This window comes from Conger conger, chromosome 15 (assembly GCF_963514075.1).
Source record: "Conger conger chromosome 15, fConCon1.1, whole genome shotgun sequence".
Taxonomy (NCBI): Eukaryota; Metazoa; Chordata; class Actinopteri; order Anguilliformes; family Congridae; genus Conger; species Conger conger.
Window position 1 is genome coordinate 11,392,105 of NC_083774.1, and position 22,882 is coordinate 11,414,986.

Below are 22,882 nucleotides of genomic sequence, written 5' to 3' on the forward strand. Positions count from 1 at the left end.
TATGGTGAACTGGTCAACCAGCTGTTTCAAAACATAGCTTGAGCTGTTTATTTTTTCATTATCACTGACTCCTGAGTGGCCCTTTTTCCGATAAGGATAAAGTACTGGGACACGGTCGCTATCTGTGAGGAACACAGACCACAGTGTGTGACTTTGGCACGTCTCTCGGTCTGAGAGCAGAAATAATGAATGCTTCCCATTGCTACCCTCTGCCAATCAGTAGCAATCAACAGAAGAGGGCATAACCGGCTCATTATGATTGGGGTAGCATTGCTTTTCACCAGCCTCTTCCCTCCTTCTTGCATCTTCTGATGATGATTGTTCTGATGAAGATTAATTACGCACAGTGAGCATTTGACCTCTTAATTGAGGTAATCCTTCTTTAAGAACAGCTTAATTGGTGGATGTTTGTTGATGTTTATCAGCAATTTAGCCTCACCCCCATTAGCTGCATAATGTGTCCGCTATGGGTGTTTTCACCAGTCCTATATAAACATTATCTCTGCACAGGCTGCACAATGGCGGCCTTATCACAACTGTCCCAGTCCCCACACAGGAGCACGCAGTAGATATCTCGATACTTGCTGCCACGGTGACCAAACGTGGACATAGTTACTGTTGTTCTGACAAAGGAACTCTTATCAGCCCAGGCACCCTGAATGATGCAAACTCGCACCCATAATCCCCTCCCTGTTGAGGATGGCGTAATGCGAACATGGGCACCTCCGCTTGGAACTAAAATTGCACACACGCCCTCGGCATGCTACCCAGTTTGCATATGGGTTCAGCAGGAACAGAACCTCTGTACAGTGATTGAGGCTGAAGATTAGGTAAAGCAGGGGCGTTTTACTCCACCACCTCACTGTTGTCTGTCGTGTTTAAGCAGGTGTTTGACATTAGTCATTTGTTGCCATGCAGAATTTAATTTGTATTTAAAAATACCGCCATGGCTTCTTCTGAATGGTGCATCAAGTGCTAACTGTGTCTGCGTGCCATGTAAGATTAGTGGTAGTATGGAACAACATAAATTAGGGGAAAAAGGAAAGAAAAGGAAACTGCTGAGTTACCAAGCAGGTGACCTTTAAAAAATGTTTATACCTACAACAAAATGTTCTCCCCGTAGTGATTCATCTCGGAGGAGAAGCCTTGGTTTGCTTTGAATGAGTGCCAGAGTTTGACACACATTTATTCTCATTATCAGTGGTGAGGGGCAGGGAGCTGTTTCCTTTCAGCTGTGACAGAGCTAAGCCATCTATCACGCCGTGTGAGGAACCAGATCCAGGAACTATCGCCACTGTAACCGCAAATAAACCTCCCCCTCTTTCTCTCCCTCTTTATCTCTCTCACTCACTTTCACTCCTCTTTCTGTCCCTCGCTCTCTCTGAGGGAAATACTTTGAAATGTGAATGCACATAATAATCAGTTGCTCTCTCCCGGTTTCCAGGGCAAGCTCCAACAACAAAGTGCGTGAGATGGTGCTGCTGGAGCTGAGCTACGTGAACTCCAACCTGCAGCTGCTCACGGAACAACTGGAGGGGCTCAACAGCTCTGTGGAGGTCTACCAGAATCCTCAGTGAGTCCCCCCCTCTCCTCCTACACACACATCCACACCCAGTACCTCCCTTTCACCTGCTTAGCCACCCAGCCTTACCAGCCACTTAATGCATTCCTCCATCCCCCCCCCCCCCCCCCCCACGAACACAGTGGTGTGCTTCTAATGGAGTGGGTGAACGATTTCTTCAGAAACGTAGCAACATTTCTGGGGTTCACCTGTTATTTGGAGGGAATTAGTAGTTATAAAATGCCGTATGTTTGTACAAAAAAGCTTGACGGTGTGGAGGATGGAAGATTTGCTTTTTACTGCAGTGTGCAATTGTCTTGTGACCGTGCTATTAGCATAGGAAGTAGCCTTCAAATTACATCTCAATTCCATGAATGTTTTTGGAATCGTAAAAGTTATTTTTAGATGATTTTCAAAAGTACAAAACCATGTTGAATGTGCTGTCACTGGTACACACTTGGTATACACCCTTTTTAAATAAATACATTTGCTCTATTTCATGCCAATGAGTTTCATGCCATGCAAAACGCCAATGATCATAAATGATTCATTTATTAATTATAATGATTCTTCTGTGAAATAAAGACAGGGCAGAAGCGTGTATATTCTAACAGTGTGAAGAAATCCAAGCACAGAAGCAGAGTTTAACAGGCCTTTGAAACGACCTAAAGGTACAATAGGTGATTTCAGACTTCTAACGCTCAACATCTCGCATCAAATTCAAAACATTGGTGCTAGCCTTCCAAGCAGTTAAGGTGTCTTCCCCAGCTTACCTACAAAAAATCATCAGACCCCTGCCAGACCTCTTCGTTCAGCCTCCACATGCCGCTTGGCACCTCCCCCTCTCCGAACCTCCACCTTACGCTCACGACTACTGTCTGTTCTGGCTCCACGGTGGTGGAACGAACTCCCCATTGAGGTCAGAACTGTAAAATCTCTCCCCACCTTCAAGCGCAAACTGAAGACGCACCTATTCAAGCAGCACTTCTCCCCGTCCCTCCCTACCTCCCTGTGAACCTTAATTGTTTTCTCTGCGATTTACTTTGTGTATCGGTCATTTTAGTTGGCTAGGTAAGCAGTATTTGGATAGTTTAGTTTGGTCACTTTTGCTTTGTTGTTTGTTTATTTGTTCCTTTAAAAAAAAAAAAAAAAAAAAAAAAAAAGGCCCTGGTCCTTATCTTTGTTGTACAGGTAGCAGTTGAAATTGTACTTCCCTTTAGGGTCTTTCAGCACACTTATCCCTGGTTATGGGTATGCACTTTGTTGTACGTCGCTCTGGATAAGAGCGTCTGCCAAATGCCATTTATGTAATGTAATGTCAACAGAGGAACTGCAGCAAAAACACCTTCAAACCACAACACTGTTTATCCCTCCCCGTTCTCTGTAAACACGCTGACATTGAAACGCCATTGGCTGTGGCCATTGGCTGTGGCAATTAGAACCAATTTTCAACCAATGAGCTTTAATTATTGTACAGCTATACAATGTTTTGGTACAGAGTGTCGGTCCATGAACTGTATATTTTGAAACCCGAATTTAGGTACTATAAACACAGGCAGAGGGTGAGTCAACATGTCAGTGAGCCTTTTTCAATGATAGGAAGGAATTTACAAAAGTGTTGTAACAATGTTTTAACAAAAAAATCGTGCCTAATGTACCTTTAAAATGTGGAGCCATTTTTCATTCTCTCTTCCGGAGCCCAACTGCGCAAAGTGCATAGGGCCTCAGTGAAGTTGCTGGAATCTTTGACAAACAAAATTACAATCATAGAAACAAAGACCGAGACAGAGCAACACGCCACTGGAGATTGGAAATGGTCCTGACAGATACTTGCAATTTTCTTTTCTTTCATCACTCTCCACACATCTGCAGCAAAGCTGGCTTTTGTTCCAAGAGCCCATCGCAGACAGTAATAAACACCCATTCTCTCAAAAGGCCAAGGAGGCTGGGCCAGACTGACACACTGTGATTAGATTGACACGCTGCACCACAGCTCTTAAAAGTCCCTGTGCGAGGGGGGAAAAAAACAAACATTCGACACAGTGCAACGTGGGACACAGGTGGAGAGAACCGGACTGGCTTGTTTGGGCTCGCTATGCTGTCAGAGAGCGCCCGAGATCTCTCCGTGCTGATGACCTCAATTCTGCATTTCTGACACATTTGGCTACAAGGAAGCATGCCTTCTGTCATCTGCCATGGGTTATGTTGTTGTAGGGGACATGTCCCATTTAGCCTGTTGCCGATTAATTCAAGAATGTATCAAGAAAGAAGCAAAAGTAGTACTTTTTTTGGGACAGAGATATAGTTTGTAATGACTGGGTAAAGGTTAATGTTCTGGTTCCGTGGGCTGGGTCAGTCGCTGTGAAAGATGGGTTTTCTGAGGGAGGTCAGTCGCTGTGAAAGATGGGTTTTCTGAGGGAGGTCAGTCACTGTGAAAGATAGGTTTTCTGAGGGAGGTCAGTCGCTGTGAAAGATGGGTTTTCAGAGGGAGGTCAGTCGTGCTTCACTTTCAGGTGGAGAGATTTCTCTCCAGTCGGTGCATCTGCATTCACTACAGCACTCTGCTCTATGCCACGTCTCCCTTGGCAACTGCCATGAAAAGAATGATTAGCGGTCAGGCGATGGTGGACGCTGATGCCTGGCATGGGCCCTGTTGCCTGGATACAGACGAAGGCACGCGGGGCCAGCCCTTCAACTCAGCGCTGTGTGTGCGCGGACCACTAGAACAGGGCAGCGCCAGCTGTTTAACAGTATCCTTTCTGGGGGCTGCTCGGTGGCACATCCGGGCAGGAAAGCCTTCTGTGTCACGTGCACGGGATGGGCCCTGCAGTCCAGGGTGAATCCCAACTGTGCCATTGCTCACTGTGGCCAGCAGGCCTGTAGGATGAGTCATAAATGGTGGCACCTCCAGACCGCCCAGAGGGTTAGGGAGGTCTCTGTCGGCCGGGATCCACAGCTCTTGCACATTCGTGTCGGTCGTTTGGGTACAATAAGCAAGGCCCGCAGGTCTATGTGTCGAGCTGTGCATGTAGTGTCTGCCTCCGACTCATCGCTGTGCAGGCCTGCCTTGCGTCCTATGCTAGGCTAGTTAGGCTAAGAAGTGCAGCTTTGCATTTCATCCAACAGAGGAGAGCGCATGTTTGTCTGTGCTCTCCCAAATCAACAGCAGGGGAACCAGTAAGGTGTGCTATTAATGTAGGCATTCCATATTGAGGAGTAAAAAAAACAAACATTAAAACATTTTCTGAAGATGTCTTAGTTCAGATTAAAAATGAAGTTATTCCATGGTCCCTATATGTTTAAAATATTTTCTTCAGTGCAAGTGAGAACATAATTCAGTGTATTATTTAAAACCTGTAGCCAACTGCAGAAGAAACTAGGCTTTGTGCAAGCCTTGGCTTCGCTTGGAGGAGGTAAAGCATCCAGAAAGATGTTGGCAGAATGTGGCAGCTCACCTGCTCTGCAGATATTTGAACAGAGCCCAGTGTTTTTATTCACCATCTTGTCTTGCGAAGGACTAACTCTGTCCACTGCAGCAAGCTGCCAAAACTATTGTTTTCTCTAGAAGTGAGATTTGAGTCTGGCCATTTTGATCTTTGCGATCACATTCGACAGAGCTCAGAGGAGTTTCTGAATGTGATGTTTCCTGAATGGGCCAATTGCATGGCTGCATTTTATATTGATGTGTGGAAATGTCAACTCAGTATTTCGTTCCAGGTGAGCGTCAGCGCCGAGCGTTCGTCTTGAACGATGCATTTTCTTGTCTTCATGGCTCACGTGTTCGGCACCTTAATTCTCCCTGTATGAAATATGATCCCTCCTGCGTAGTTTACAGGAGGACTGTAGAACAATAAACTTCCTCTGATTTCATTGCATTGCCCATTTCTCACAGTATCGGTTGGCTTCTTATACTGTAAACATTCCTCAGTCGACTGGATTAGACTGGTTTTGTGAGGTCACGCTCCACAGCACAGCTATATGACTGCAGTGGCTGTACTGAACGTAGTACCACCCATGTTGCCAGGTAGCAAAAACACAAATCCCTCAATCAGCGAATGGAGTGATTGCTGCTTAAAATGGCATGCTAAAAGTACTTACATTGTGCTGCTAAATAATGGAAGAATGAATAATGGATTAAATGGGTTTTATTCATCCTTACCTTAGAATGAGGAGAGGCACTTAGCATGTTGGTAGCTAATTAGCATTGGACACAGAGTGCTCCCATCGAGGCAGCACTGATTCCATCATGGCTGCCAGCAGGCAGAAAGACTCACCCCCCCCACCCTAACTCTCTCATTAAGGTCTGCTTTTAGTCTGATCTGCCATTGGCTTACCTTCAAGTCTCATGTTTTTTATTGCTTTTTGTGGCTAGATGGATGAAATGAGAGACTTATAGTTTAAAGGATGGCAGAAATTGAACAGTGCTTTCATTGATGACTAAGTCCTGAAGGAATCGTTTCTTCACCAAACCCCCCGCCCCCCCTTGCTGATCACACATCATACAACCTTGGTCTGAGCAGAGATTGAATATCTCTCCGCTGCATTCATTTTCCTGTGGTTGTGATGCTACAGGGACATACTTTCGCTTCCTTTTTTCATCAGCGAGCTTCCATGCAAGAATGATCCTGAGTCATCCTTATCCTTCTGCATTTTTGTGCATTAGTTTTTCAGTTTGTCTCGCTAACAATATATACTGGTTGTTAGGAAGACAAAAAGGACATGGTGACCCCCTTCGCATCTGTAATAGCCGGTAGCCACTCTGGAAATGAGCGGTTAAAGGTTGAAGCACTCTGGCACTTGGATAAAGACTGGCAGTGAAATGGACAAATCCCTGTATCCACTCATACCCGTTATAACCCTGACCCCCAAAGGGGTGTTGAGCTGCATTCACACATGATGAATATGGAGTTAATTACTGAGGGAGATATCGGAAATGCCCCCTGTCTGGAATCTCTCACAGTCAGCCGATTGTGTCCAGTTATACCCGATAAGGAAACGGACCTGTTTTGCTTCTGTCACCGTGGCAGCACTGACCGGCCCATGAGCGATTGCAAGCTGTGTGTTGTGGTATGCAGCTGGTCTCTGCCATGAAACACCTGCACCCGTAGCAGCGCCCGCCGTTTCATTCAGTGTAAACTTACTGCAAGATCCCAGTGGCCTGCTTCTGACTTAAAAATAGTCAGGACGGTTGCTGAGAATATTGGATGATATTGTGCTTCACGCAAAATTCAGTTAGACTTTCTGTTCTGTTAGCCCAGTTGTCAAAAAAAGAGAGAAAAAAAATGTCATTATTGCTCACAAATCACCACCTACAGTGAGTGGTTTGTTCAGGGTTGGTCTATATACACATTGGCTAGTATAATATTTGATCAGGTAAAGGTATGAGGTTCATGTGTCTGCTTGAAAAACTGGCTTGTCAGCCTAAGGAGTTCCTAATGGTTATCTTCCATTATATGAGTCATAAAAGCCCAACATTCTTTCCACAGTATTATCTAATTGTACTCTTTCTTTCTTCTGTCTGAGCAGAGAGATGTCAAATATCCCCCTGATTCCCTTGGGGCTGAAAGAGACCAAAGATGTGGACTTCTCCGTTCCTTTCAAGGTACCAGTTAAACACAATTCTGCTTCATCATGATGTTTTTATTTCAAACATTTAAAATTGCCATTATTAATTTGTCAGAAAACAGTATCGCTCTCGGTATTTCTTACTCAAAATGGTTGAACTAAATGATCCTTTTGAGTGGATGCCATGTACATATACTGGTTTTGTTTTGAAATCTGTATGGAGACACAGAGCTGTTGCTCCTCCTTCCTGATGCCCTGGTTTCACTGTACAAATACAGTGCAAGAGAATTGTAGGTTAGGTTTGCCCTACACCCAACCCATCATTATCATGTGTTTAATCACAAGCTATCATTTTCCTCCCGTGCCAGTCCTATAGTTGGTGTTGGAGAAAGATTGAGTGTAGCTTGAGGCATATCTGTTGACAGTTAAGGTAAAGGGTTCTGAACAAGGCTCATATTTATGTGAATAAAAACATCTGCTGCCCATCCTTACAAACTAAAGCCAAAGTAAAAAAAAAGTGGTGGAGTTGAGTAGAATTTCAGTTGGTTTTGAAATAAAATAGTGTTGAAGTTGAGAGGAATTTCAGTTGCTTTTGAAATAAACTGTGGTGGAGTAGAGAGGAATTTCAGTTGCTTTTGAAATAAACTGTGGTGGAGTTGAAAGGAATTTCAGATGCTTTTGAAATTAATTAGTGGAGTTGAGTGGAATTTCAGTTGCTTTTGAAATAAACTGGTGGAGCTGAGAGGAATTTCAATTGCTTTTGAAATTAACTGTGGTGGAGTTGAGTGGAATTTCAGTTGCTTTTGAAATGAACTCCGCAGTTTCAGCAGAATGCCACTGTCACAGCTCTCTCTCTAACGTCTAAATGTCTTCCTGGGACAGGACTTCATCCTAGAGCATTACAGTGAAGACGGCACCAACTTCGAAGAAGAGATCGCTGATCTTATGGACCTTCGACAGGTACGTGTGCGATCACAGGGCAGTTTAATATTTGACAGATTTACAACAGCATTACGGTATCCACTTGTATCGATTATATTACCTCATGCAATTGTCCCCACTTATGATGCATAAAAAAACGTATCGTTTTTCTTTGTCGGTTTCTGTGTGACTGTGTGTGTGTTCACAGGCCTGCCGCACTCCCAACCGAAGTGAGGCTGGAATTGAGCTGCTGTCCAGCTACTTTAGCCACCTGTCCCTGCTGGAGAACCGGTTCTTCTCCCCCACCCGCCAGATGGGAATCTTCTTCACCTGGTATGTCACGTCACAACTAAGCTCTGCATTGAAAGGGCAGAAACGGGACAGGGTGTGTTTTTATGGTGTCTTTTCCCAGCCTTTAATCTGTCACTGCTGCGTCTGTTCTTGTAGGTATGACTCTTTCACCGGTGTCCCAGTGTGCCAGCAGAACATCTCGCTGGAGAGGGCCAGCATGCTTTTCAACATGGCCGCCCTGTACTCTCAGATCGCAACCCGCTGCAACCGACAGACACGTACCGGGCTCGTGGATGCTATTAACGCCTTCCAGAAAGCAGCAGGTGTGTACAGGGGAGAACATGCCAGTACACCCCTGTCATTGCAGATGGCTCTTCTGCTCTGTCTGCTAATGGGCTTGGACTCCCAGGACTTTGACTTGGATAATTGGGTTGGATGAAAAGTGGTTTGGAGTTCATAGATCATAGATCACCAAGCTGTTGTATGAGTTTTGAGGAGAGGTGTTTGTCATTTTCTGTGCTTACAGCTTACCTCAAAGTTTCAAGTGCACACAATAACAAAGTTATTATAATTTTTTTGCTTATTTCAGCTGTTTTGGCCATTGTCGATTGGCTTGTTGTTTTAAGCAGTATAATGCTGAAGCCATATTAGCTGTCCTTGTGCTGGGCTGTTTACTGACAGGGCAATAGAAGGGATTGTAGGTTAATGGTTAATAAAATGTCACCACGGTAAGTAATGTGACATCTGTTCTTTTCTCAGGGTCCGACATAGAGGGAGTATTTTAACAGCACTATTGAGGGAATTCCGTAGCCTTTTAAAAATAAAATAACTTAACAAGGATAACTTTAATTAAATTAAATCTTTCAATTTGAAGTGAATAGCAACCAAACATTTTGTCTACTTTGTCTTCATCCTGAAAGAAATCTGCCATGGTGAAATCTGAAGTGCATGAAATTGGATGGCTCACCCTTCCAGTTCTCTGAACCTGTGTTGAGCTTTTGTTTAGTGCATAGAGGAGCCCATGTTAGGCTTGTTTCCGCTGCATGCCATGCTATGAATACGATAAGGGTTTCTGCATCGCAACCTAAACAAACTTTTACACAAGGCCGGAAGTGAGATGGCATTTTTTTAGAAAGAATATTTATAATCACCTTATGAACCTCTAAGGCTAGAGAAAGAATGATTGCACTGCTTCATAAAATATGATAATTGCAAGGATTAACTCTGTTATTATTCATTATTCATTAATTATTATAGAATTGGAACATGACCAAAATTGTGTGTGTCTGTGTGTGTCTGTGTGTGTCTGTGTGTGTCTGTGTGTGTGTGTGTGTGTGTGTAGGCTTCAATAATCATAACAATGGCCTTCAGTAAGATTACGTAGTTATAGGATTTTTTTCAGTGAACAATAAAGGATAAGAAACGTCAAATATGACAGAATTGACAGCATATAGCATATAACTTCGCCTGTCACACCACTCACTCACTGAGACTGTGCTTGTGTGTTGCCCCACAGGGGTCCTGAACCACCTGAAGGAGACGTTCACCCACACTCCCAGCTACGACATGAGCCCAGCCATGCTCAGCATGCTCATTAAGATGCTGCTGGCTCAGTCCCAGGAGTGCCTGTTTGAGAAGACTGCCCTGCCTGGTATCCGGAACGAGTTCCTCTCTCTCCTCAAAATGGCCCAGGAGGCCGCCAAGGTATGGACACGCACAAGCCCAGGGGAGCGGCCGTTAGCGCCTCCCCTGCTCTCTGTAACATGGCGGACCTGTTTGACCAGATTGCTGCTAAATGCCAAAACTACATTCAGTATATTGTGACGTGTTGACAATGACGCCAGTGATGCTTGGCCAAGCAAAGTTTAATGTTGGCACCAGATTTTTATACAGTTTCATGAATTAAATTGTAGTTCTCCATCTACTCCAGTACTAAAGTAAAACTTCATTTTGAGTGTTTGTCTGAAATGTGAATCTCCACAGGTTGGGGACACCTACGATCTCCTCCATCAGTCTATGATCCAGACCCCGATCAAAGACAACGTCCCCTTCTTCTGGTCTACCATGGCACAGGTGAAGACCAACCATTACCGCTCCCTTGCCCATTACTTTGTGGCTACAGCGCTCCTGGACCATGAGTGTAAGTCATGGAAAACAAAAACCCATACATCTCGGGTGAGGCAGAAACCTGCTCCACCATTGGTCAATAATGATGTCATTGTTGCTTCAGGATAGCTAGAGTATTTCATACAGTCTGAAGTAACAGCTCTTTTCTGCTCTTTAGCTACCCGTGTGGCTTTTACCAAGAAGGCAATTTCCCCTTAGGGGAAATGTATGATTAGCAATTGTGAATTATTTGAGGGATGTGTCATTCTTCTGTAACCGCATTGACACTTTTTAAGGGGTAAAGTACAGAAAAGTCAGGAATAACCAGAAACTGACTCTGACAAGGAGACAACTGTTGAGTTATGTAAGACGATATTGCAGCTCCAACAAGCAAGTCTTTTACTCTCAAATGGTGTAGCGGTCTGGGTCCGTAATTAAGCCATTAAAAACCCTTTCCAGAGCTGCGCACTCGAAGGGTGCAGACATTTTAGACTCTTACCACCTGTTCAGTTAAGTGGCAGCACATTTGTGGTAGCCCATGGTTTATAAATGTCAGCATGCACCTGAATTCTACAATGAGGCCTTTTCCCGTAAAGGGCCATTAAATCTTGTGAACTGTGACACTGTACTGCGCTGCTTGCGTTCGCAATGCCACAGATGGAGTTGCCCTTGGCTTATTGCAGCAAACCTATGTGGCATAACTATTACTAATGTAAATCGGGGTCAGTCGGGGTCTTTGTTTGCGTTGTGTCAGTGTTGTGACGGCTGCTGCTGTCTTTATTCAGTGACCCACAGAGACGATGAGGACGAGCAGGAGAAGGCTCTGTCCCGGCTGTACGACGCCATGCCCGAGGGCTACTCGCCTCTCGACATCCTCAGGAAGAAAGAGGAGCGGCTCCGCATCGGTGAGCTCCTTATCCCCATTCCGTACGGTTGCTCAGGCCTTTCCTGATGGTCGATATAAAGGGAAAGTTCTGAATATAAGGCTGTTGGGTAATAAATGAACATGCTCGGTGTTATTCAGCTTGCTGTTAATCAGGTGACATTTTATTAAAGAATTGAGTTAATTTTTGTCATGACAGTACACGGTGTTATTGAAAATGTCTTTGAGCTGTGCGTTTGGAGAGCCCCATTGCTAGCGTTATCCCCTGACCCGTGTGGTGCGCCCGCAGGGAAGGCTCACCTGCGGAAGGCCATTCTGGGCCACGAGGAGGCCCTGCGCATCCACGGCCTGTGCCGCCACCTCCGCAAGCTGGACGTGCTGAAAGACATTCTGCAGGCCAGCCACAAGCGCTCGCTCGGCAAGCTGTCCGACAACGAGACCGAGGACGAGTTCATCGACTACCTGGAGGCCCCGGACATCATCTGTGAGCGGCACATTATTACCACACCTTTTCTTCTGCCGATATGTTCACGCGCTTTTCGGCTTGGACGCCGTCTGTAAATTGAGTACAATTTTGTATATTAAACTATAATTGACTGCTTCTGCTAAGTTTTGGAATGTGGAAATGTGATTTATAGGTACAGCTATTCTGTGCCCAAAAAGGTAAAAGGCCAGGGTGAGAATTCATTCTGTTTTTCTAAAGAGTTGGGATAACATGTATTTTATCTCCTCAGCTAAAACGGAACACAAGGCTGAAATGGAAATGCCCGTATCGACCAAGGTGAAAGTCAAAGACTTTTTCCACAAGCTGGTATGTGGGTTACTAATTCCTGCCAATAACATTCCTCTTTTTTTCCCCATGTACAATAAAAATGCATTATTTAAAAACAGCACTAGAATGTTTACTATACATCCAGATATGGCAAAAGACCAAAAGAGACAAAAACCTTAACCCAGGAGGGTGTGTGCTGTTTTTGAATACTGCATGCAGTTTGTTGCCATGCTAACATGATTAACCAAGGGAGTGGCATCTGCTTCAGGGATGTGTGGTTGGTCTGGTTTTGTGCAGTATGCGATGTGAGCATCATTGTTTGAACTTGTATAACTGAATAATGTATTTTACTCAGGACACATTTTTGTCAAAGGGCATTAAGTGACTTTGACCGTGAAATGATGGTTGATGCCAGACAGGGTGGTTTGAGTATCTCAGAAACTACTGATCTCCTGGGATTTTCACACACAACAGTCTCTAGGGTTTGCAGAGAATGGTGCGAAAAACAAAAAACATTCAGTGACCAGCAGTTCTGCGGACATAAATGTGTTTTTAATGAGAGACTTCAGAGGAGAAGGGCCAGACAGGTCAAAGGTGACAGTAAGGCAAATAACCACAAATTACAACAGTGGTATGCAGAAGAGCATCTCTGAACACACGTGTCAAACCTCTTAGTGGATAGGCTACAGCAGCAGAAGACCAATAAGTCTAATAAATACCTAATAACATGCTCACTTGAGTGTATATTGTAGTTCTTATTCTACTATGGGATTATTACTGGAGTGAGATTGTTACCACTCGATACTGTATGGCAGAGAAAGTGCATACCCATAACCAGAGACAAGTGCACTGAAAGACCCTAGAGGGAAGTGCAGTTTCAAATGCTAAGAATACAACAAAGATAAGGCCTTGTAGATTAATGGATTATATCTATATGAATATAATGTTTTATACAATGTGAAACACAACACAAAATGATGACATACGCTTACATAGGAACAACAACAAACCGCTTACATAGCCAAACAAAAGTAGCAATGAAACCATCATAGTGGACACAAGTGTAGTAATAATGACACACACTTTTGTGAGAACTGAAAAATAACAGCTACCAGTCAATTAGATTTGATCCCTGCTGTATGGGCTGACCTACAGCAAGTTACTCCACCATCAGCTGTTTCCTGAGTTTTTCTGTGTGTAATTATGATGCCTGGTACATTCAATTATCTATAAATTATATATAAGGCAGCTCCGATGCCATAGACCTAACAATATTAAATATAAAATGTGATAAATGTGTCTTGTATGAATGTATCTATAAATGCAGAGTGACCTATAAATGAAACCTTAATTCATCCTGATGTTGAATGGTCTTATGGTCATTATGGTACTGGTGGAGCTGCTTCAGGGGACAAGAGGTCACCTGTGAGACAAACAGGATATGTGTGTTTTAGCTGCACAACGAGTGTATCCAGTCACTTAAGAGCATCTGCAGGTTAAACTAAAAGCATACTGTATTGCTCATAGCATTCTACTCCCCTTAGTCACAGTCTGCATACTGGTCAAGCTAGAATTTTCTATTAAAAGGTACAGTATGGGCTATTCATTACTGTTTAAGGTTGGTGCTGGAGTGACAGTGTTCAGTTAAAGGACCTGACTTGGGTGGTTGGTGTTTCCATTAATCCAACATGCCTCCCCCCGGCCTGGCTGTTTCTAACCCCGTCTCCATGGCAGGTTGCCATAGTGATGGATTTGATTGTGTTTTTTTCCACCAGGGCCCTCTCTCTGTGTTCTCAGCCAAGCAGAGGTGGACTGCTCCCCGCACGGTGTGCGTGCGATCGGAGGACCGCGACCTGGGCTTCACGCTGAAGGGAGACGCCCCCGTGCAGGTCCAGTCCCTGGATCCGCTCTGCTCTGCAGCGGTCAGTGCTAACGGACGTTCAGCCTGCAAGGCACTTTAGCCTCGGGGTACACGGGGGGGACTGTTCTGATCTGGAGTGAACGTATCACAGACCAGTGACCTGATGGAGCGCCGCAATCACCAGACCTGTGTCTGTGTAGTTGGTGTTAGGACACTGAATCCAGATGGTGTGGTTTTGCTGGTGTTTTGTGGTTCTTTAGGGTTCTTAAACTGTTTCATTTCATGTGTGTGGAATAGCTACCTTGAGGTCAGGCAGTTCAAGAAATACATTCCATTTTTATCACTTTTGGTCCTGGATTTGCTTGTTCTACTACACCTTCTCTTGAAAAATAAGCTGAGTTTGAAATTTGAGTCGCCATTGAGGAATTTATTATCCTGTACATAGCCCTGTTACAAAAGACAAAGGATCCACTCTGAATTCAAAGAATCGCCTTTCATTGTCTTTCATGGAATATCCATATCATTTAAGTTTCTGTTTACTTTGCTTAGATTTTTGACTTCCCATAAAAAGCAAAAACATATACTGGAGGACGGGAATGAAACATAGAACCTGGGGTGGCTTGCAGAGAAATATTTTGCGGTCCCCTTCCATGGCTAGTGTAATTAAACTTCTGCTTCTGCTGCCTTCCCTCTAGTTAGAAAGCTCATTAATAGCCTGTAACAAAGACCAGGCCCTAATTAAAACCAACAGGCTGCATGTAAAAAGGGATTAGCGAGGTTATATAACGGCTGTTCTCAATCTTTCTCACTGTTGGCGAGCTCTTTAATTACAATTTTACAAGCAGTTTTCATTTTGGCAGCTTTCACCTGTATTGCAATTATTTTTTCAAAAAAGGATAAGAGCTCAGTTCAGTTTATCAGAAATAAACAGCTGAGACATTTGTGTTTGTAATCTAAAATGGTTTCTCACAGTCACCCTAGAGTGTATTACTGCAGGTCTGTCTACGCTCTTTCACTGCTCATGACTGAAGTGCATTCCCTCTTTTTCAACAAAAGCAACAGCTAGAATTTTAATATCTTTACAAAAGATTTTCATTCATCAATTTCCCATTTTGTGCAGAAGAATAACATTTCCTGAAAAACACTTTGAACTAAAACATTTTAACACAACAGCTTTAAGAAGAGAAGAGATGAGACAATGTGTTTATGCATAGAGTAGCTGTGTAATAGTGAGTTATTTGTTGGTGCGCTTGTGGTGTGCAATTGGCAGCGTATCCGAGTTATTTGTTGGTGCGATTGTGGTGTGCGATTGGCAGCGTATGTGAGTTATTTGTTGGTGCGATTGTGGTATGCGATTGGCAGCGTATGTGAGTTATTTGTTGGTGTGATTGTGGTGTGCGATTGGCAGCGTATGCGAGTTATTTGTTGGTGTGATTGTGGTGTGCGATTGGCAGCGTATGCGAGTTATTTGTTGGCTCGGTTGTGGTGTGCGTTTGGCAACGTACCCCTGGTTGATCTCGTGATCTGTTATCTCAGGTGGATGGGCTAAAGGAGGGAGACTACATCGTAGCTGTGGGGGACACAGACTGCAAGTGGATGGGCCTGAGCGACGTGATGAAGCTCCTGAAGGATGTGGACGAGGATGGGGCGGACATTCGAGTGGTCAGCATGATGGACAGCAGCCTGCCGTTGGTGAGCCCCCCTCTCCCTCCTCCCTCCCCCAATCAGAGCAGTGAATCCTTTCTTTGTCTTCAGATCGTCGCTGTGTAAGCTTACAGTACCTTGACTGTCAGATTGGCAGAAAGATCTATTTCCCACAGTTGTTGTTGTGTCAAATCTCACAGGAACGTCAGTCAGCTGCGTTTCTCTTGACACTGACCTCTGAGAGAATGGCATTTTCTCTTAATCTGTGTTATGAAAGCAGGTGTGTTTGCATTGTTCTGTCCGCCTGTGACAGCCAATTCCCACAAACAAGGATTAGAGAAGCCCTTAATTTCACACCGAATGTGTAGGCTACTGTTAAACAAGCAGCTCTGTCTTGCTTCTCTATAGCTGGTGGTATTAAAACGCTCTTTCCCCCTCTGTGCCAAATCCCGCAGCCCACCAAGAGCGCCACCTACTGCGGCTTGCCCAAAACATACTCCATGATCTGCCTGGACTTTGAGGAAGATGAGAAGGGCATAAAGACCAGGAAGGTCTCCAAGAAGTTGTCTTTCCTCAACTGGGGCCTGAAGAACAAGCACAAGAGCGCCAGCACTCTGAGTCTGCCCACTACGGACTTCTCCGGAACCTTGCCCTGGAACAAACAGTGTCCCACCTTCCCAAGCTCCACCAATGACAGCGCACTTTACTAGGGCCCGCCCTCTTAGATGGTGCATTGCATAGACACAAATTCCTCTGCAGCCACCTCTGATGTATCTTAAGCTTATGTATTTTAAGAAAAAAAATGTTTTCACTACCAATTGTTTTCTCCCTGTCATTACCGTTGACACATGCTGCTTTTCAATAAGACATTGGTAGAAGGGGAGGCTTATGTTTTGCACAGTAGGAGAGCTTGGTACAGGTCTTTTTTAACACAGCTCTGTTACAGAAGATTTTGGTCAGTGAAGTCCTACTGGTATATTACAATCTACTTTATTGAGGGGTGGTACCAATACAGTCACTAAAATGGTGGCGGTACCCTAACTGGAAAAAAATATTTATATTGTGTTATTGTTTTGGCAATATATGTATAGGGGCAGGTGAAGGAAATAATTGTTGTTGGAATAATATGTTGTAAGCTGACTAGACAAGTGCAACACCCCATAGGCTGCTGAACTTATTGTATTTTTTGTGTATGCTGTATTAATGAAGTACAGTATGCAAGTATATGAAGGAATATTGCCTGCACTGGGGAAATTGAGAACATTTTGTGTAAGATCCTGCATTTTTGCAGGAAAAGGTTCAATGTATAGAATAAGTGCAGATATAATGCGTGTTTCTATGTCACGTTGCTTAAACCACCAAAACTGACACAGGAATAAGTTTAACGATTATGGTCACATTGCTGTCATGAAAGATATTGTGCATACAGAAGGTTTTTGACTATTTAAAGGACTCTGCCAACAGTACCGGGTGTATGATGACACTTGGAAGAATCTTGTAACCTGAGTTGATGTCTGAGCTTGCAAGATGGTTGTGCACAATCAGATGATTGTTTTCTCCTGTGAAAAGATTTGTACCTTTGCTAACACTGTCTGAAGTGTTAGAGTATTTCTTTGTCTACAAGGTAGATTATTATAAACATTTGATAATCAAATTATTTATGCAAAAAGTCTTAAAAACAGAACTATAAATGTACTCACAGCTTTTAATGTAGTTTAATAAGATATCTTTAAGTATTTCATGTCTGTACATTTGTAGTGGTTCTCTGTGGTATACTATTGAAACTGTTGATTTTTTTCTTACATGTCCAAAATACTGTCCACTGTTTTATCAGGTACATACATTCATCATATTGTCTTAATGACCCAATAAAAGTTACTTTCCCTGTATGTTGGTTAAGCCTTTTAATCTCCTATTTTACTACTGTTTTCTAGTATAATGGGACATTTGTAAAAAAACAAAAAAAACAAGAAAAACTGTTGATGCTTGTCTCTGGAACTGAAGTTATTGATTTCTTAAACTGTACATTGTTTTACTGTTTTATTTCATTATTGTCTACTTCACCTCTGGAAAGCAGAAAATATTTGTAAACTGATATAGTTGACTTATTTGCTGTTCTTAATGTAACGAGTATACCAAATAAACATTCCAGTATATATATATATTTGAAAAATAAAATGTTTTACCACTAGAGCTGTACCAATGTATGTGTGCTACTTGCTGATGAATCTTGTCAAGGTGCCATTGTTGAATGAAATATTTTTTGTCAATATTTTTTTGTCATGGCAAATTGTCCAATTTGTCAACATAGGATCAAATCATTGTATAAAGTATTACTACTTCTGTTTTTGAATATGGAAACTCTATGGTTGTCACATTACTTCTATGTGCTCAGAAAAATAATAGTTGGTCTAGGGTGTTTTTCTTCACTTCTGCTTAGCAATTAGCAAAATCAGGCAGTTTATTACTGCATCACAGCATGAAGCAATGCAAATCCCATTATAATGATTTTGTGTCTTTAATTCAACTGTAACCACATACATAAATTTCAATAAAAATTTTAAATGTCATGTTTTCCTTTTGACTTTATTGTACAGTATATACTTAATATAGTACACACTTATTATAGTTGTTTTGCCTGGCAATATATTTGTTCATGTAATCTTGTGTGTCCCATTTTATTTGTCATATTTAGGACAGTATAAGCTGATATAAAAAATATTCTGTGCATATGTATGAGAAATCTGGAATAACTATTTTATGCTTTTACTTAGTGGAGACAGTGAAGCTACTCATCATAGAGTAATGGAATAATATTTTCAGGACCTCTTCCTCTTTCACAGCCAGTAGGCAAATTACTTGAACATTATGGAATAAACTGTTTTCACAGCTTGTGAATGGCCAAACCACAGGTCTGGAGGTGCTGTTGTTCCTTTGTTCCATAATATTGTTCCTTTGGCTACGCACAGTAAATACACCAAGGTTAAGTCTGTGGTCTGAAATCCTGTGGTGTCTCCTCTTTTGTAACCTGAGAGCTGGAGGTAATTTTCACCTTCTAATGACCTTCAGTTTCTTGAGTGTTGTTCTGACTGGTAAAAGCAATACCTGCTGGAAACACAGCTTTCCTCTCCTGTTTTTGTTATTGTTATTGAGAGATTATTCGAGTGCACCACCCACTCTGTGTAGAGCTACGAATGTCATGTGACAGGGATGAAGCCGTCAGTTTGATTATCCCATCTGAGATTACTGTGACCTTTCTTCAATCTGATATCTGAGGTTTTAAACTGCCAGGTCTCAGCCAATAACCAGAGCCACTGTGGGCTGTTTCCGGCCCTGAAAAACTGCTGACCTGCTGTTATTTTCAGTCTAGAAAGCAAAAAAAAAAAAAAGACATTATAAATGGGGGCCAAACTGAAATGAAAAGCACATGGCCACCTCACTCTGTTCTGTAAATGGCACTGTTTGATGGAAAGACAGTGAAGCTCTACTGTATACAGAGCAATGGATTTTCTTCTCTGTAGATGCATGAAAGAAAGGGAGTAAAAAAACAGCATTTTAAGTTCAGTAATTCACAAATCCAAATGCACCCATTTCACTATAACTGTGTTTCTGCATCCTGCAGAAACCTAATGGCTTTTAAATTGCTTGCAGATTTCACTTCTTATTGTGGGCTGGACAGCATGGTTTGATTATTAGAGAGAGGGGTTTTGAGAGCCAGGGGTGATGTCAGAGCGGCTGGTTTGATGGACTGCACAGTGAGAGAGCTTAGACTCACACAGGCACACAGCACTGCCTTTTACACTCCTCACGGGCTCTGGAGCACAGTGACTCTCCGTGTCTCTGTAGCCCTGCACTGTAAGGTATGTGAACAAAATAACATTTTTTACTTTGCAACAACTGAAATGGGATTTAAACATATAAGCTACATTCATTTTTCTAAAACTTTTTAAATAATAAACTTAATCTGGATATGTGTTATATAAACAGACATTTTTTAATTGATAAAATAAATAACCTTGCTATCATCTGAAAAACAGTAACCGATTATTGCACACTCCCAACCGAAACTTATAAATCACTGTGTGATGTTTAACTTTTGAAATTAACCCCCACGGCAAGCTTTTAGCAGGTGTAGGAAGTCAATGGTGTGACAGATTTACAAGTTCATCAAAAAAGTTGCATTATGTCAGAAAATTACTTCAGTGTTTAACTTTGGAAATTAACCCCGCGGGAAGTACTTAGCTGGTGTAGCAATTCAGATTTACAATTTCTTCGAAATTCCAACAGAAAAAGTTGCATTTTGTCACAGAGCCAAGTAAGCTGCTTTCTTGCCCGAATCTTCCCACGATTCTGAAGATTTGTCAGAAAACTGAGGGTCATCTCTGAGAAAGGCCTAGAGCTTTTCAAGCTCACCCCTCACATAAAATGTTTGATTCATACTGATCACATTGATGATTACTTGGTTTAGCAAATACTCTCCTGGCCATTTTGTTGGACAAGATTTCATGCACCTGATATATATATATATATATATATATATATATATATATATATATATATATATATATATATATATATATATATATATAATCATAAAGATTATCTTGATGATGATAATGTATTTTTTCTAATTACTTTACTGAAATAAATGAATATTTGTAGCACAGAAAAGATATCGCATTTATTTATAAATTCCACATATGCTTTATTTATTTATTTTGCTTAGTTGTTTTGTTCTTTCTAGTTTCCGTAAGCAAACACCTCATTCAGAGGAAACAAGATCATTCAGCAAAAGATAACGTTTGAATAATGGTGTTAGAGGCCCCCCTGGTGGACATTTTTCGAATCGATACATTAGTAATATTATACTGTGATTTATCCATTTTAGACAGACACATCTGGTTCGTAAGGGACCGATTAACATCCAACTTTCAGTCGGGCCAAATAGAAAACAAAAAACGCTGGCTAATAGACTGTGAACTTAGCTGTAACTACGTCTGGTAAGTTACATTCGCTAGTCTAGGCACTGTAGTAACTTACATATATCTGTGGCTGTTGTGTAACGTTACATGTGATTCGATGTAATTAACAGCTAATTGGCTTTGATACAATGTTCTCCAAGAGATCAATCGAAATTACGCAGCACTCCAGCTATACAAACGCAAGACGCGCCCAAACGTAGACCTACATTTTTCTGACTGACCATTTGGGTATCGCATGTCTCTGTGGTTGTACTGTATACAGACTAGTAGCTAGCTGAAATTCGAATTGTTAGGAGTGCTCAAGGCTCAGCACAGAAACAAATGGCGTTGCTAAGAGGTTTAAAGCTAAGTGGTGATTGGTCAATTGCGTTCATTTAAGCCAATAATATCGACCCTTGTAAGAAGGTGTCTACGAACGTATGGCGTCTAGAAACTGAAATATTTGCAAGCTTGACCAAAAGTAGCCAGCAGTAAGCTAGCTAGTTCGTTCGGTTAGTTATTTGTCTTAGTTAACATACATGTTCCTTCAGTTTTTTGGACTGTAAGCGAATGCATGTGTTTTAAAGTAAAGCAATGTTAGATTCAGCAGAGCATTCTTATTGTTAAAAACAAGTAAACGTGAACTAACGCTAACTTAGCTGAGATCATTACAAAACCATTCCACCCAAGAAGATTTCATCTTTGCAAGAATGATGTCAAAATTCAACTTCAGAAGAAATGACAAAGTGCCATTTGTGAGTTTTTAGTATACGCACACACGCCAGTTACCATTTTATTTTGGCTAGCTTTTTTCGAAAGGTAGACATTTTGCTAAACATAAGTACCTTTCTTGTAGATACTCGCTACGGGGCTTGTTGTAGCAACAGCATTAGTGAACGATAGATATCTAACCTTGAGTATCTAATGTTATAGTATACAAGCTATACAAATTAGTAGTCAAGTAGTTAGCTAGCTCGTTGGGTACAAATTGCAACCCTTAACTGTAGCTTGCTAGAGTAGTTGCAGTTTCATAAGTGAGAACAGTGTGATCTGATTTTAAAAATACGTCAAGAATATCAAAGTGCATTTCATCTCATGAGAAACTTAACTTGGCTAATTTAGCTAAGTTATAAATGGGTAACAATGTATGTGGTTGTGCCCAATACAAAGTTTGCGATCAACTAAGTTACCTGTTACATATGTAGCCTTAAACTCCTACATTCACATGTAATTGTGTTCATTTTTGTTGCGGTTTCACAATCACTATATTGGACGTGACATTTTCACTTTAACCTCATTAGCAGTTTCCATTCATGACTTTTCACTAATGAGGCTCTATGTGGTTTATTTAGAAGCACATAGCTCATGGCTTGATCCCTGCCGCCACCATTGCCCCCAGAGCAGCAGTCCCCCGCACCCCTCCCCCCCGCAGCCCATATCCCTCTCCAGAAAGACCCAGGTATCCTCCGCTGTTTTCGCCCTCTTTAACTGTTGGTTCGTATCATGTCTTCTCTTCCTTTCACAAGTGGCACGTTTTCATCTTCCTGTCATAATACCTGGCGACCCATGTCAGTTAAAATGAAGGGCAAAGATAGAGCTTGTTAGAAACTTTAACCCCCCCCCCCCCCCCCGCCCCCCTTCAGCAGACATCGGTAGAACTCTTTTACTTTTAATACAGATCCAGTCCCCATTCATCATTGTTAAACCGTGCTTTTAGGCCAAACCCAAACACAAGCTGTGCAGCTTATGTGATTTAACTGGTCCCTAATTGTGTTCCTTCAAAATGACTGTTCTAGGTCTGCCTTGGCCGCTGCCATTTTGTCCTCCTCGTTAACTGGCCGTACAGTGGCCATCCCTCCGCCGCGACAGAGGTCGTACTCTGAGAGCGCGTGCTCTCGCTCTGAAAACTGGGCTGCCGGGGAACCCTATGCCACTGCAGAGTTCACGAGGTGAGTGAGCGTACGCGCACGGTGTCCGCAGCATAAATTATTGTAGCGTGGCCTGTAGTGTAGTGGTTAAGGTGATGACTGGGACACGCCCAAGGTCGGTGGTTCGATCCCCAGTGTAGCCACGATAAGATCCGCACAGCTGTTGGGCCCTTGAGCAAGGACCTTAACCCTGCATTGCTCCAGGGGAGGATTGTCTCCTGCTTAGTCTAATCAACTGTAAGTCGCTTTGGATAAAACATGCATTGTAAGTATGTTAGAATGGAATGAATAATGGTAAATGGTAGGCATTTATATAGCGCCTTTATCCAAAGCGCTGTACAATTGATGCTTCTCATTCACCCATTCATACACACACTCACACACCGACG

General features: G+C 42.5%; 2 protein-coding genes across 4 annotated transcripts in view; both read left to right on the top strand.

The window, feature by feature from the left end:
• rhpn2 (rhophilin, Rho GTPase binding protein 2) overlaps positions 1 to 18,174 on the top strand; it is a 28,554-nt gene extending 10,380 nt beyond the window's left edge. Inside the window, exons 3-15 of one of the 2 annotated variants that reach the window (XM_061221950.1) lie at positions 1,445 to 1,573; positions 7,088 to 7,163; positions 8,009 to 8,086; positions 8,256 to 8,380; positions 8,495 to 8,661; positions 9,855 to 10,042; positions 10,322 to 10,478; positions 11,230 to 11,349; positions 11,617 to 11,811; positions 12,062 to 12,138; positions 13,875 to 14,021; positions 15,497 to 15,652; positions 16,060 to 18,174. In XM_061221950.1, the coding sequence (XP_061077934.1) occupies positions 1,445 to 1,573; positions 7,088 to 7,163; positions 8,009 to 8,086; positions 8,256 to 8,380; positions 8,495 to 8,661; positions 9,855 to 10,042; positions 10,322 to 10,478; positions 11,230 to 11,349; positions 11,617 to 11,811; positions 12,062 to 12,138; positions 13,875 to 14,021; positions 15,497 to 15,652; positions 16,060 to 16,314 (1,870 nt within the window). In that variant the 3' untranslated portion in view covers positions 16,315 to 18,174. The remainder of the gene's footprint in view (positions 1 to 1,444; positions 1,574 to 7,087; positions 7,164 to 8,008; positions 8,087 to 8,255; positions 8,381 to 8,494; positions 8,662 to 9,854; positions 10,043 to 10,321; positions 10,479 to 11,229; positions 11,350 to 11,616; positions 11,812 to 12,061; positions 12,139 to 13,874; positions 14,022 to 15,496; positions 15,653 to 16,059) is intronic. The other variant, XM_061221951.1, reaches the window with a different exon arrangement.
• Positions 18,175 to 21,004: 2,830 nt separating this feature from the next.
• cep89 (centrosomal protein 89) overlaps positions 21,005 to 22,882 on the top strand; it is an 84,156-nt gene continuing 82,278 nt past the window's right edge. For both annotated transcript variants that reach the window (XM_061221945.1, XM_061221946.1), the window contains exons 1-3: positions 21,005 to 21,320; positions 21,918 to 22,024; positions 22,362 to 22,514. In XM_061221945.1, coding sequence (XP_061077929.1) covers positions 21,276 to 21,320; positions 21,918 to 22,024; positions 22,362 to 22,514 — 305 coding nt within the window. In that variant the 5' untranslated portion in view covers positions 21,005 to 21,275. The remainder of the gene's footprint in view (positions 21,321 to 21,917; positions 22,025 to 22,361; positions 22,515 to 22,882) is intronic.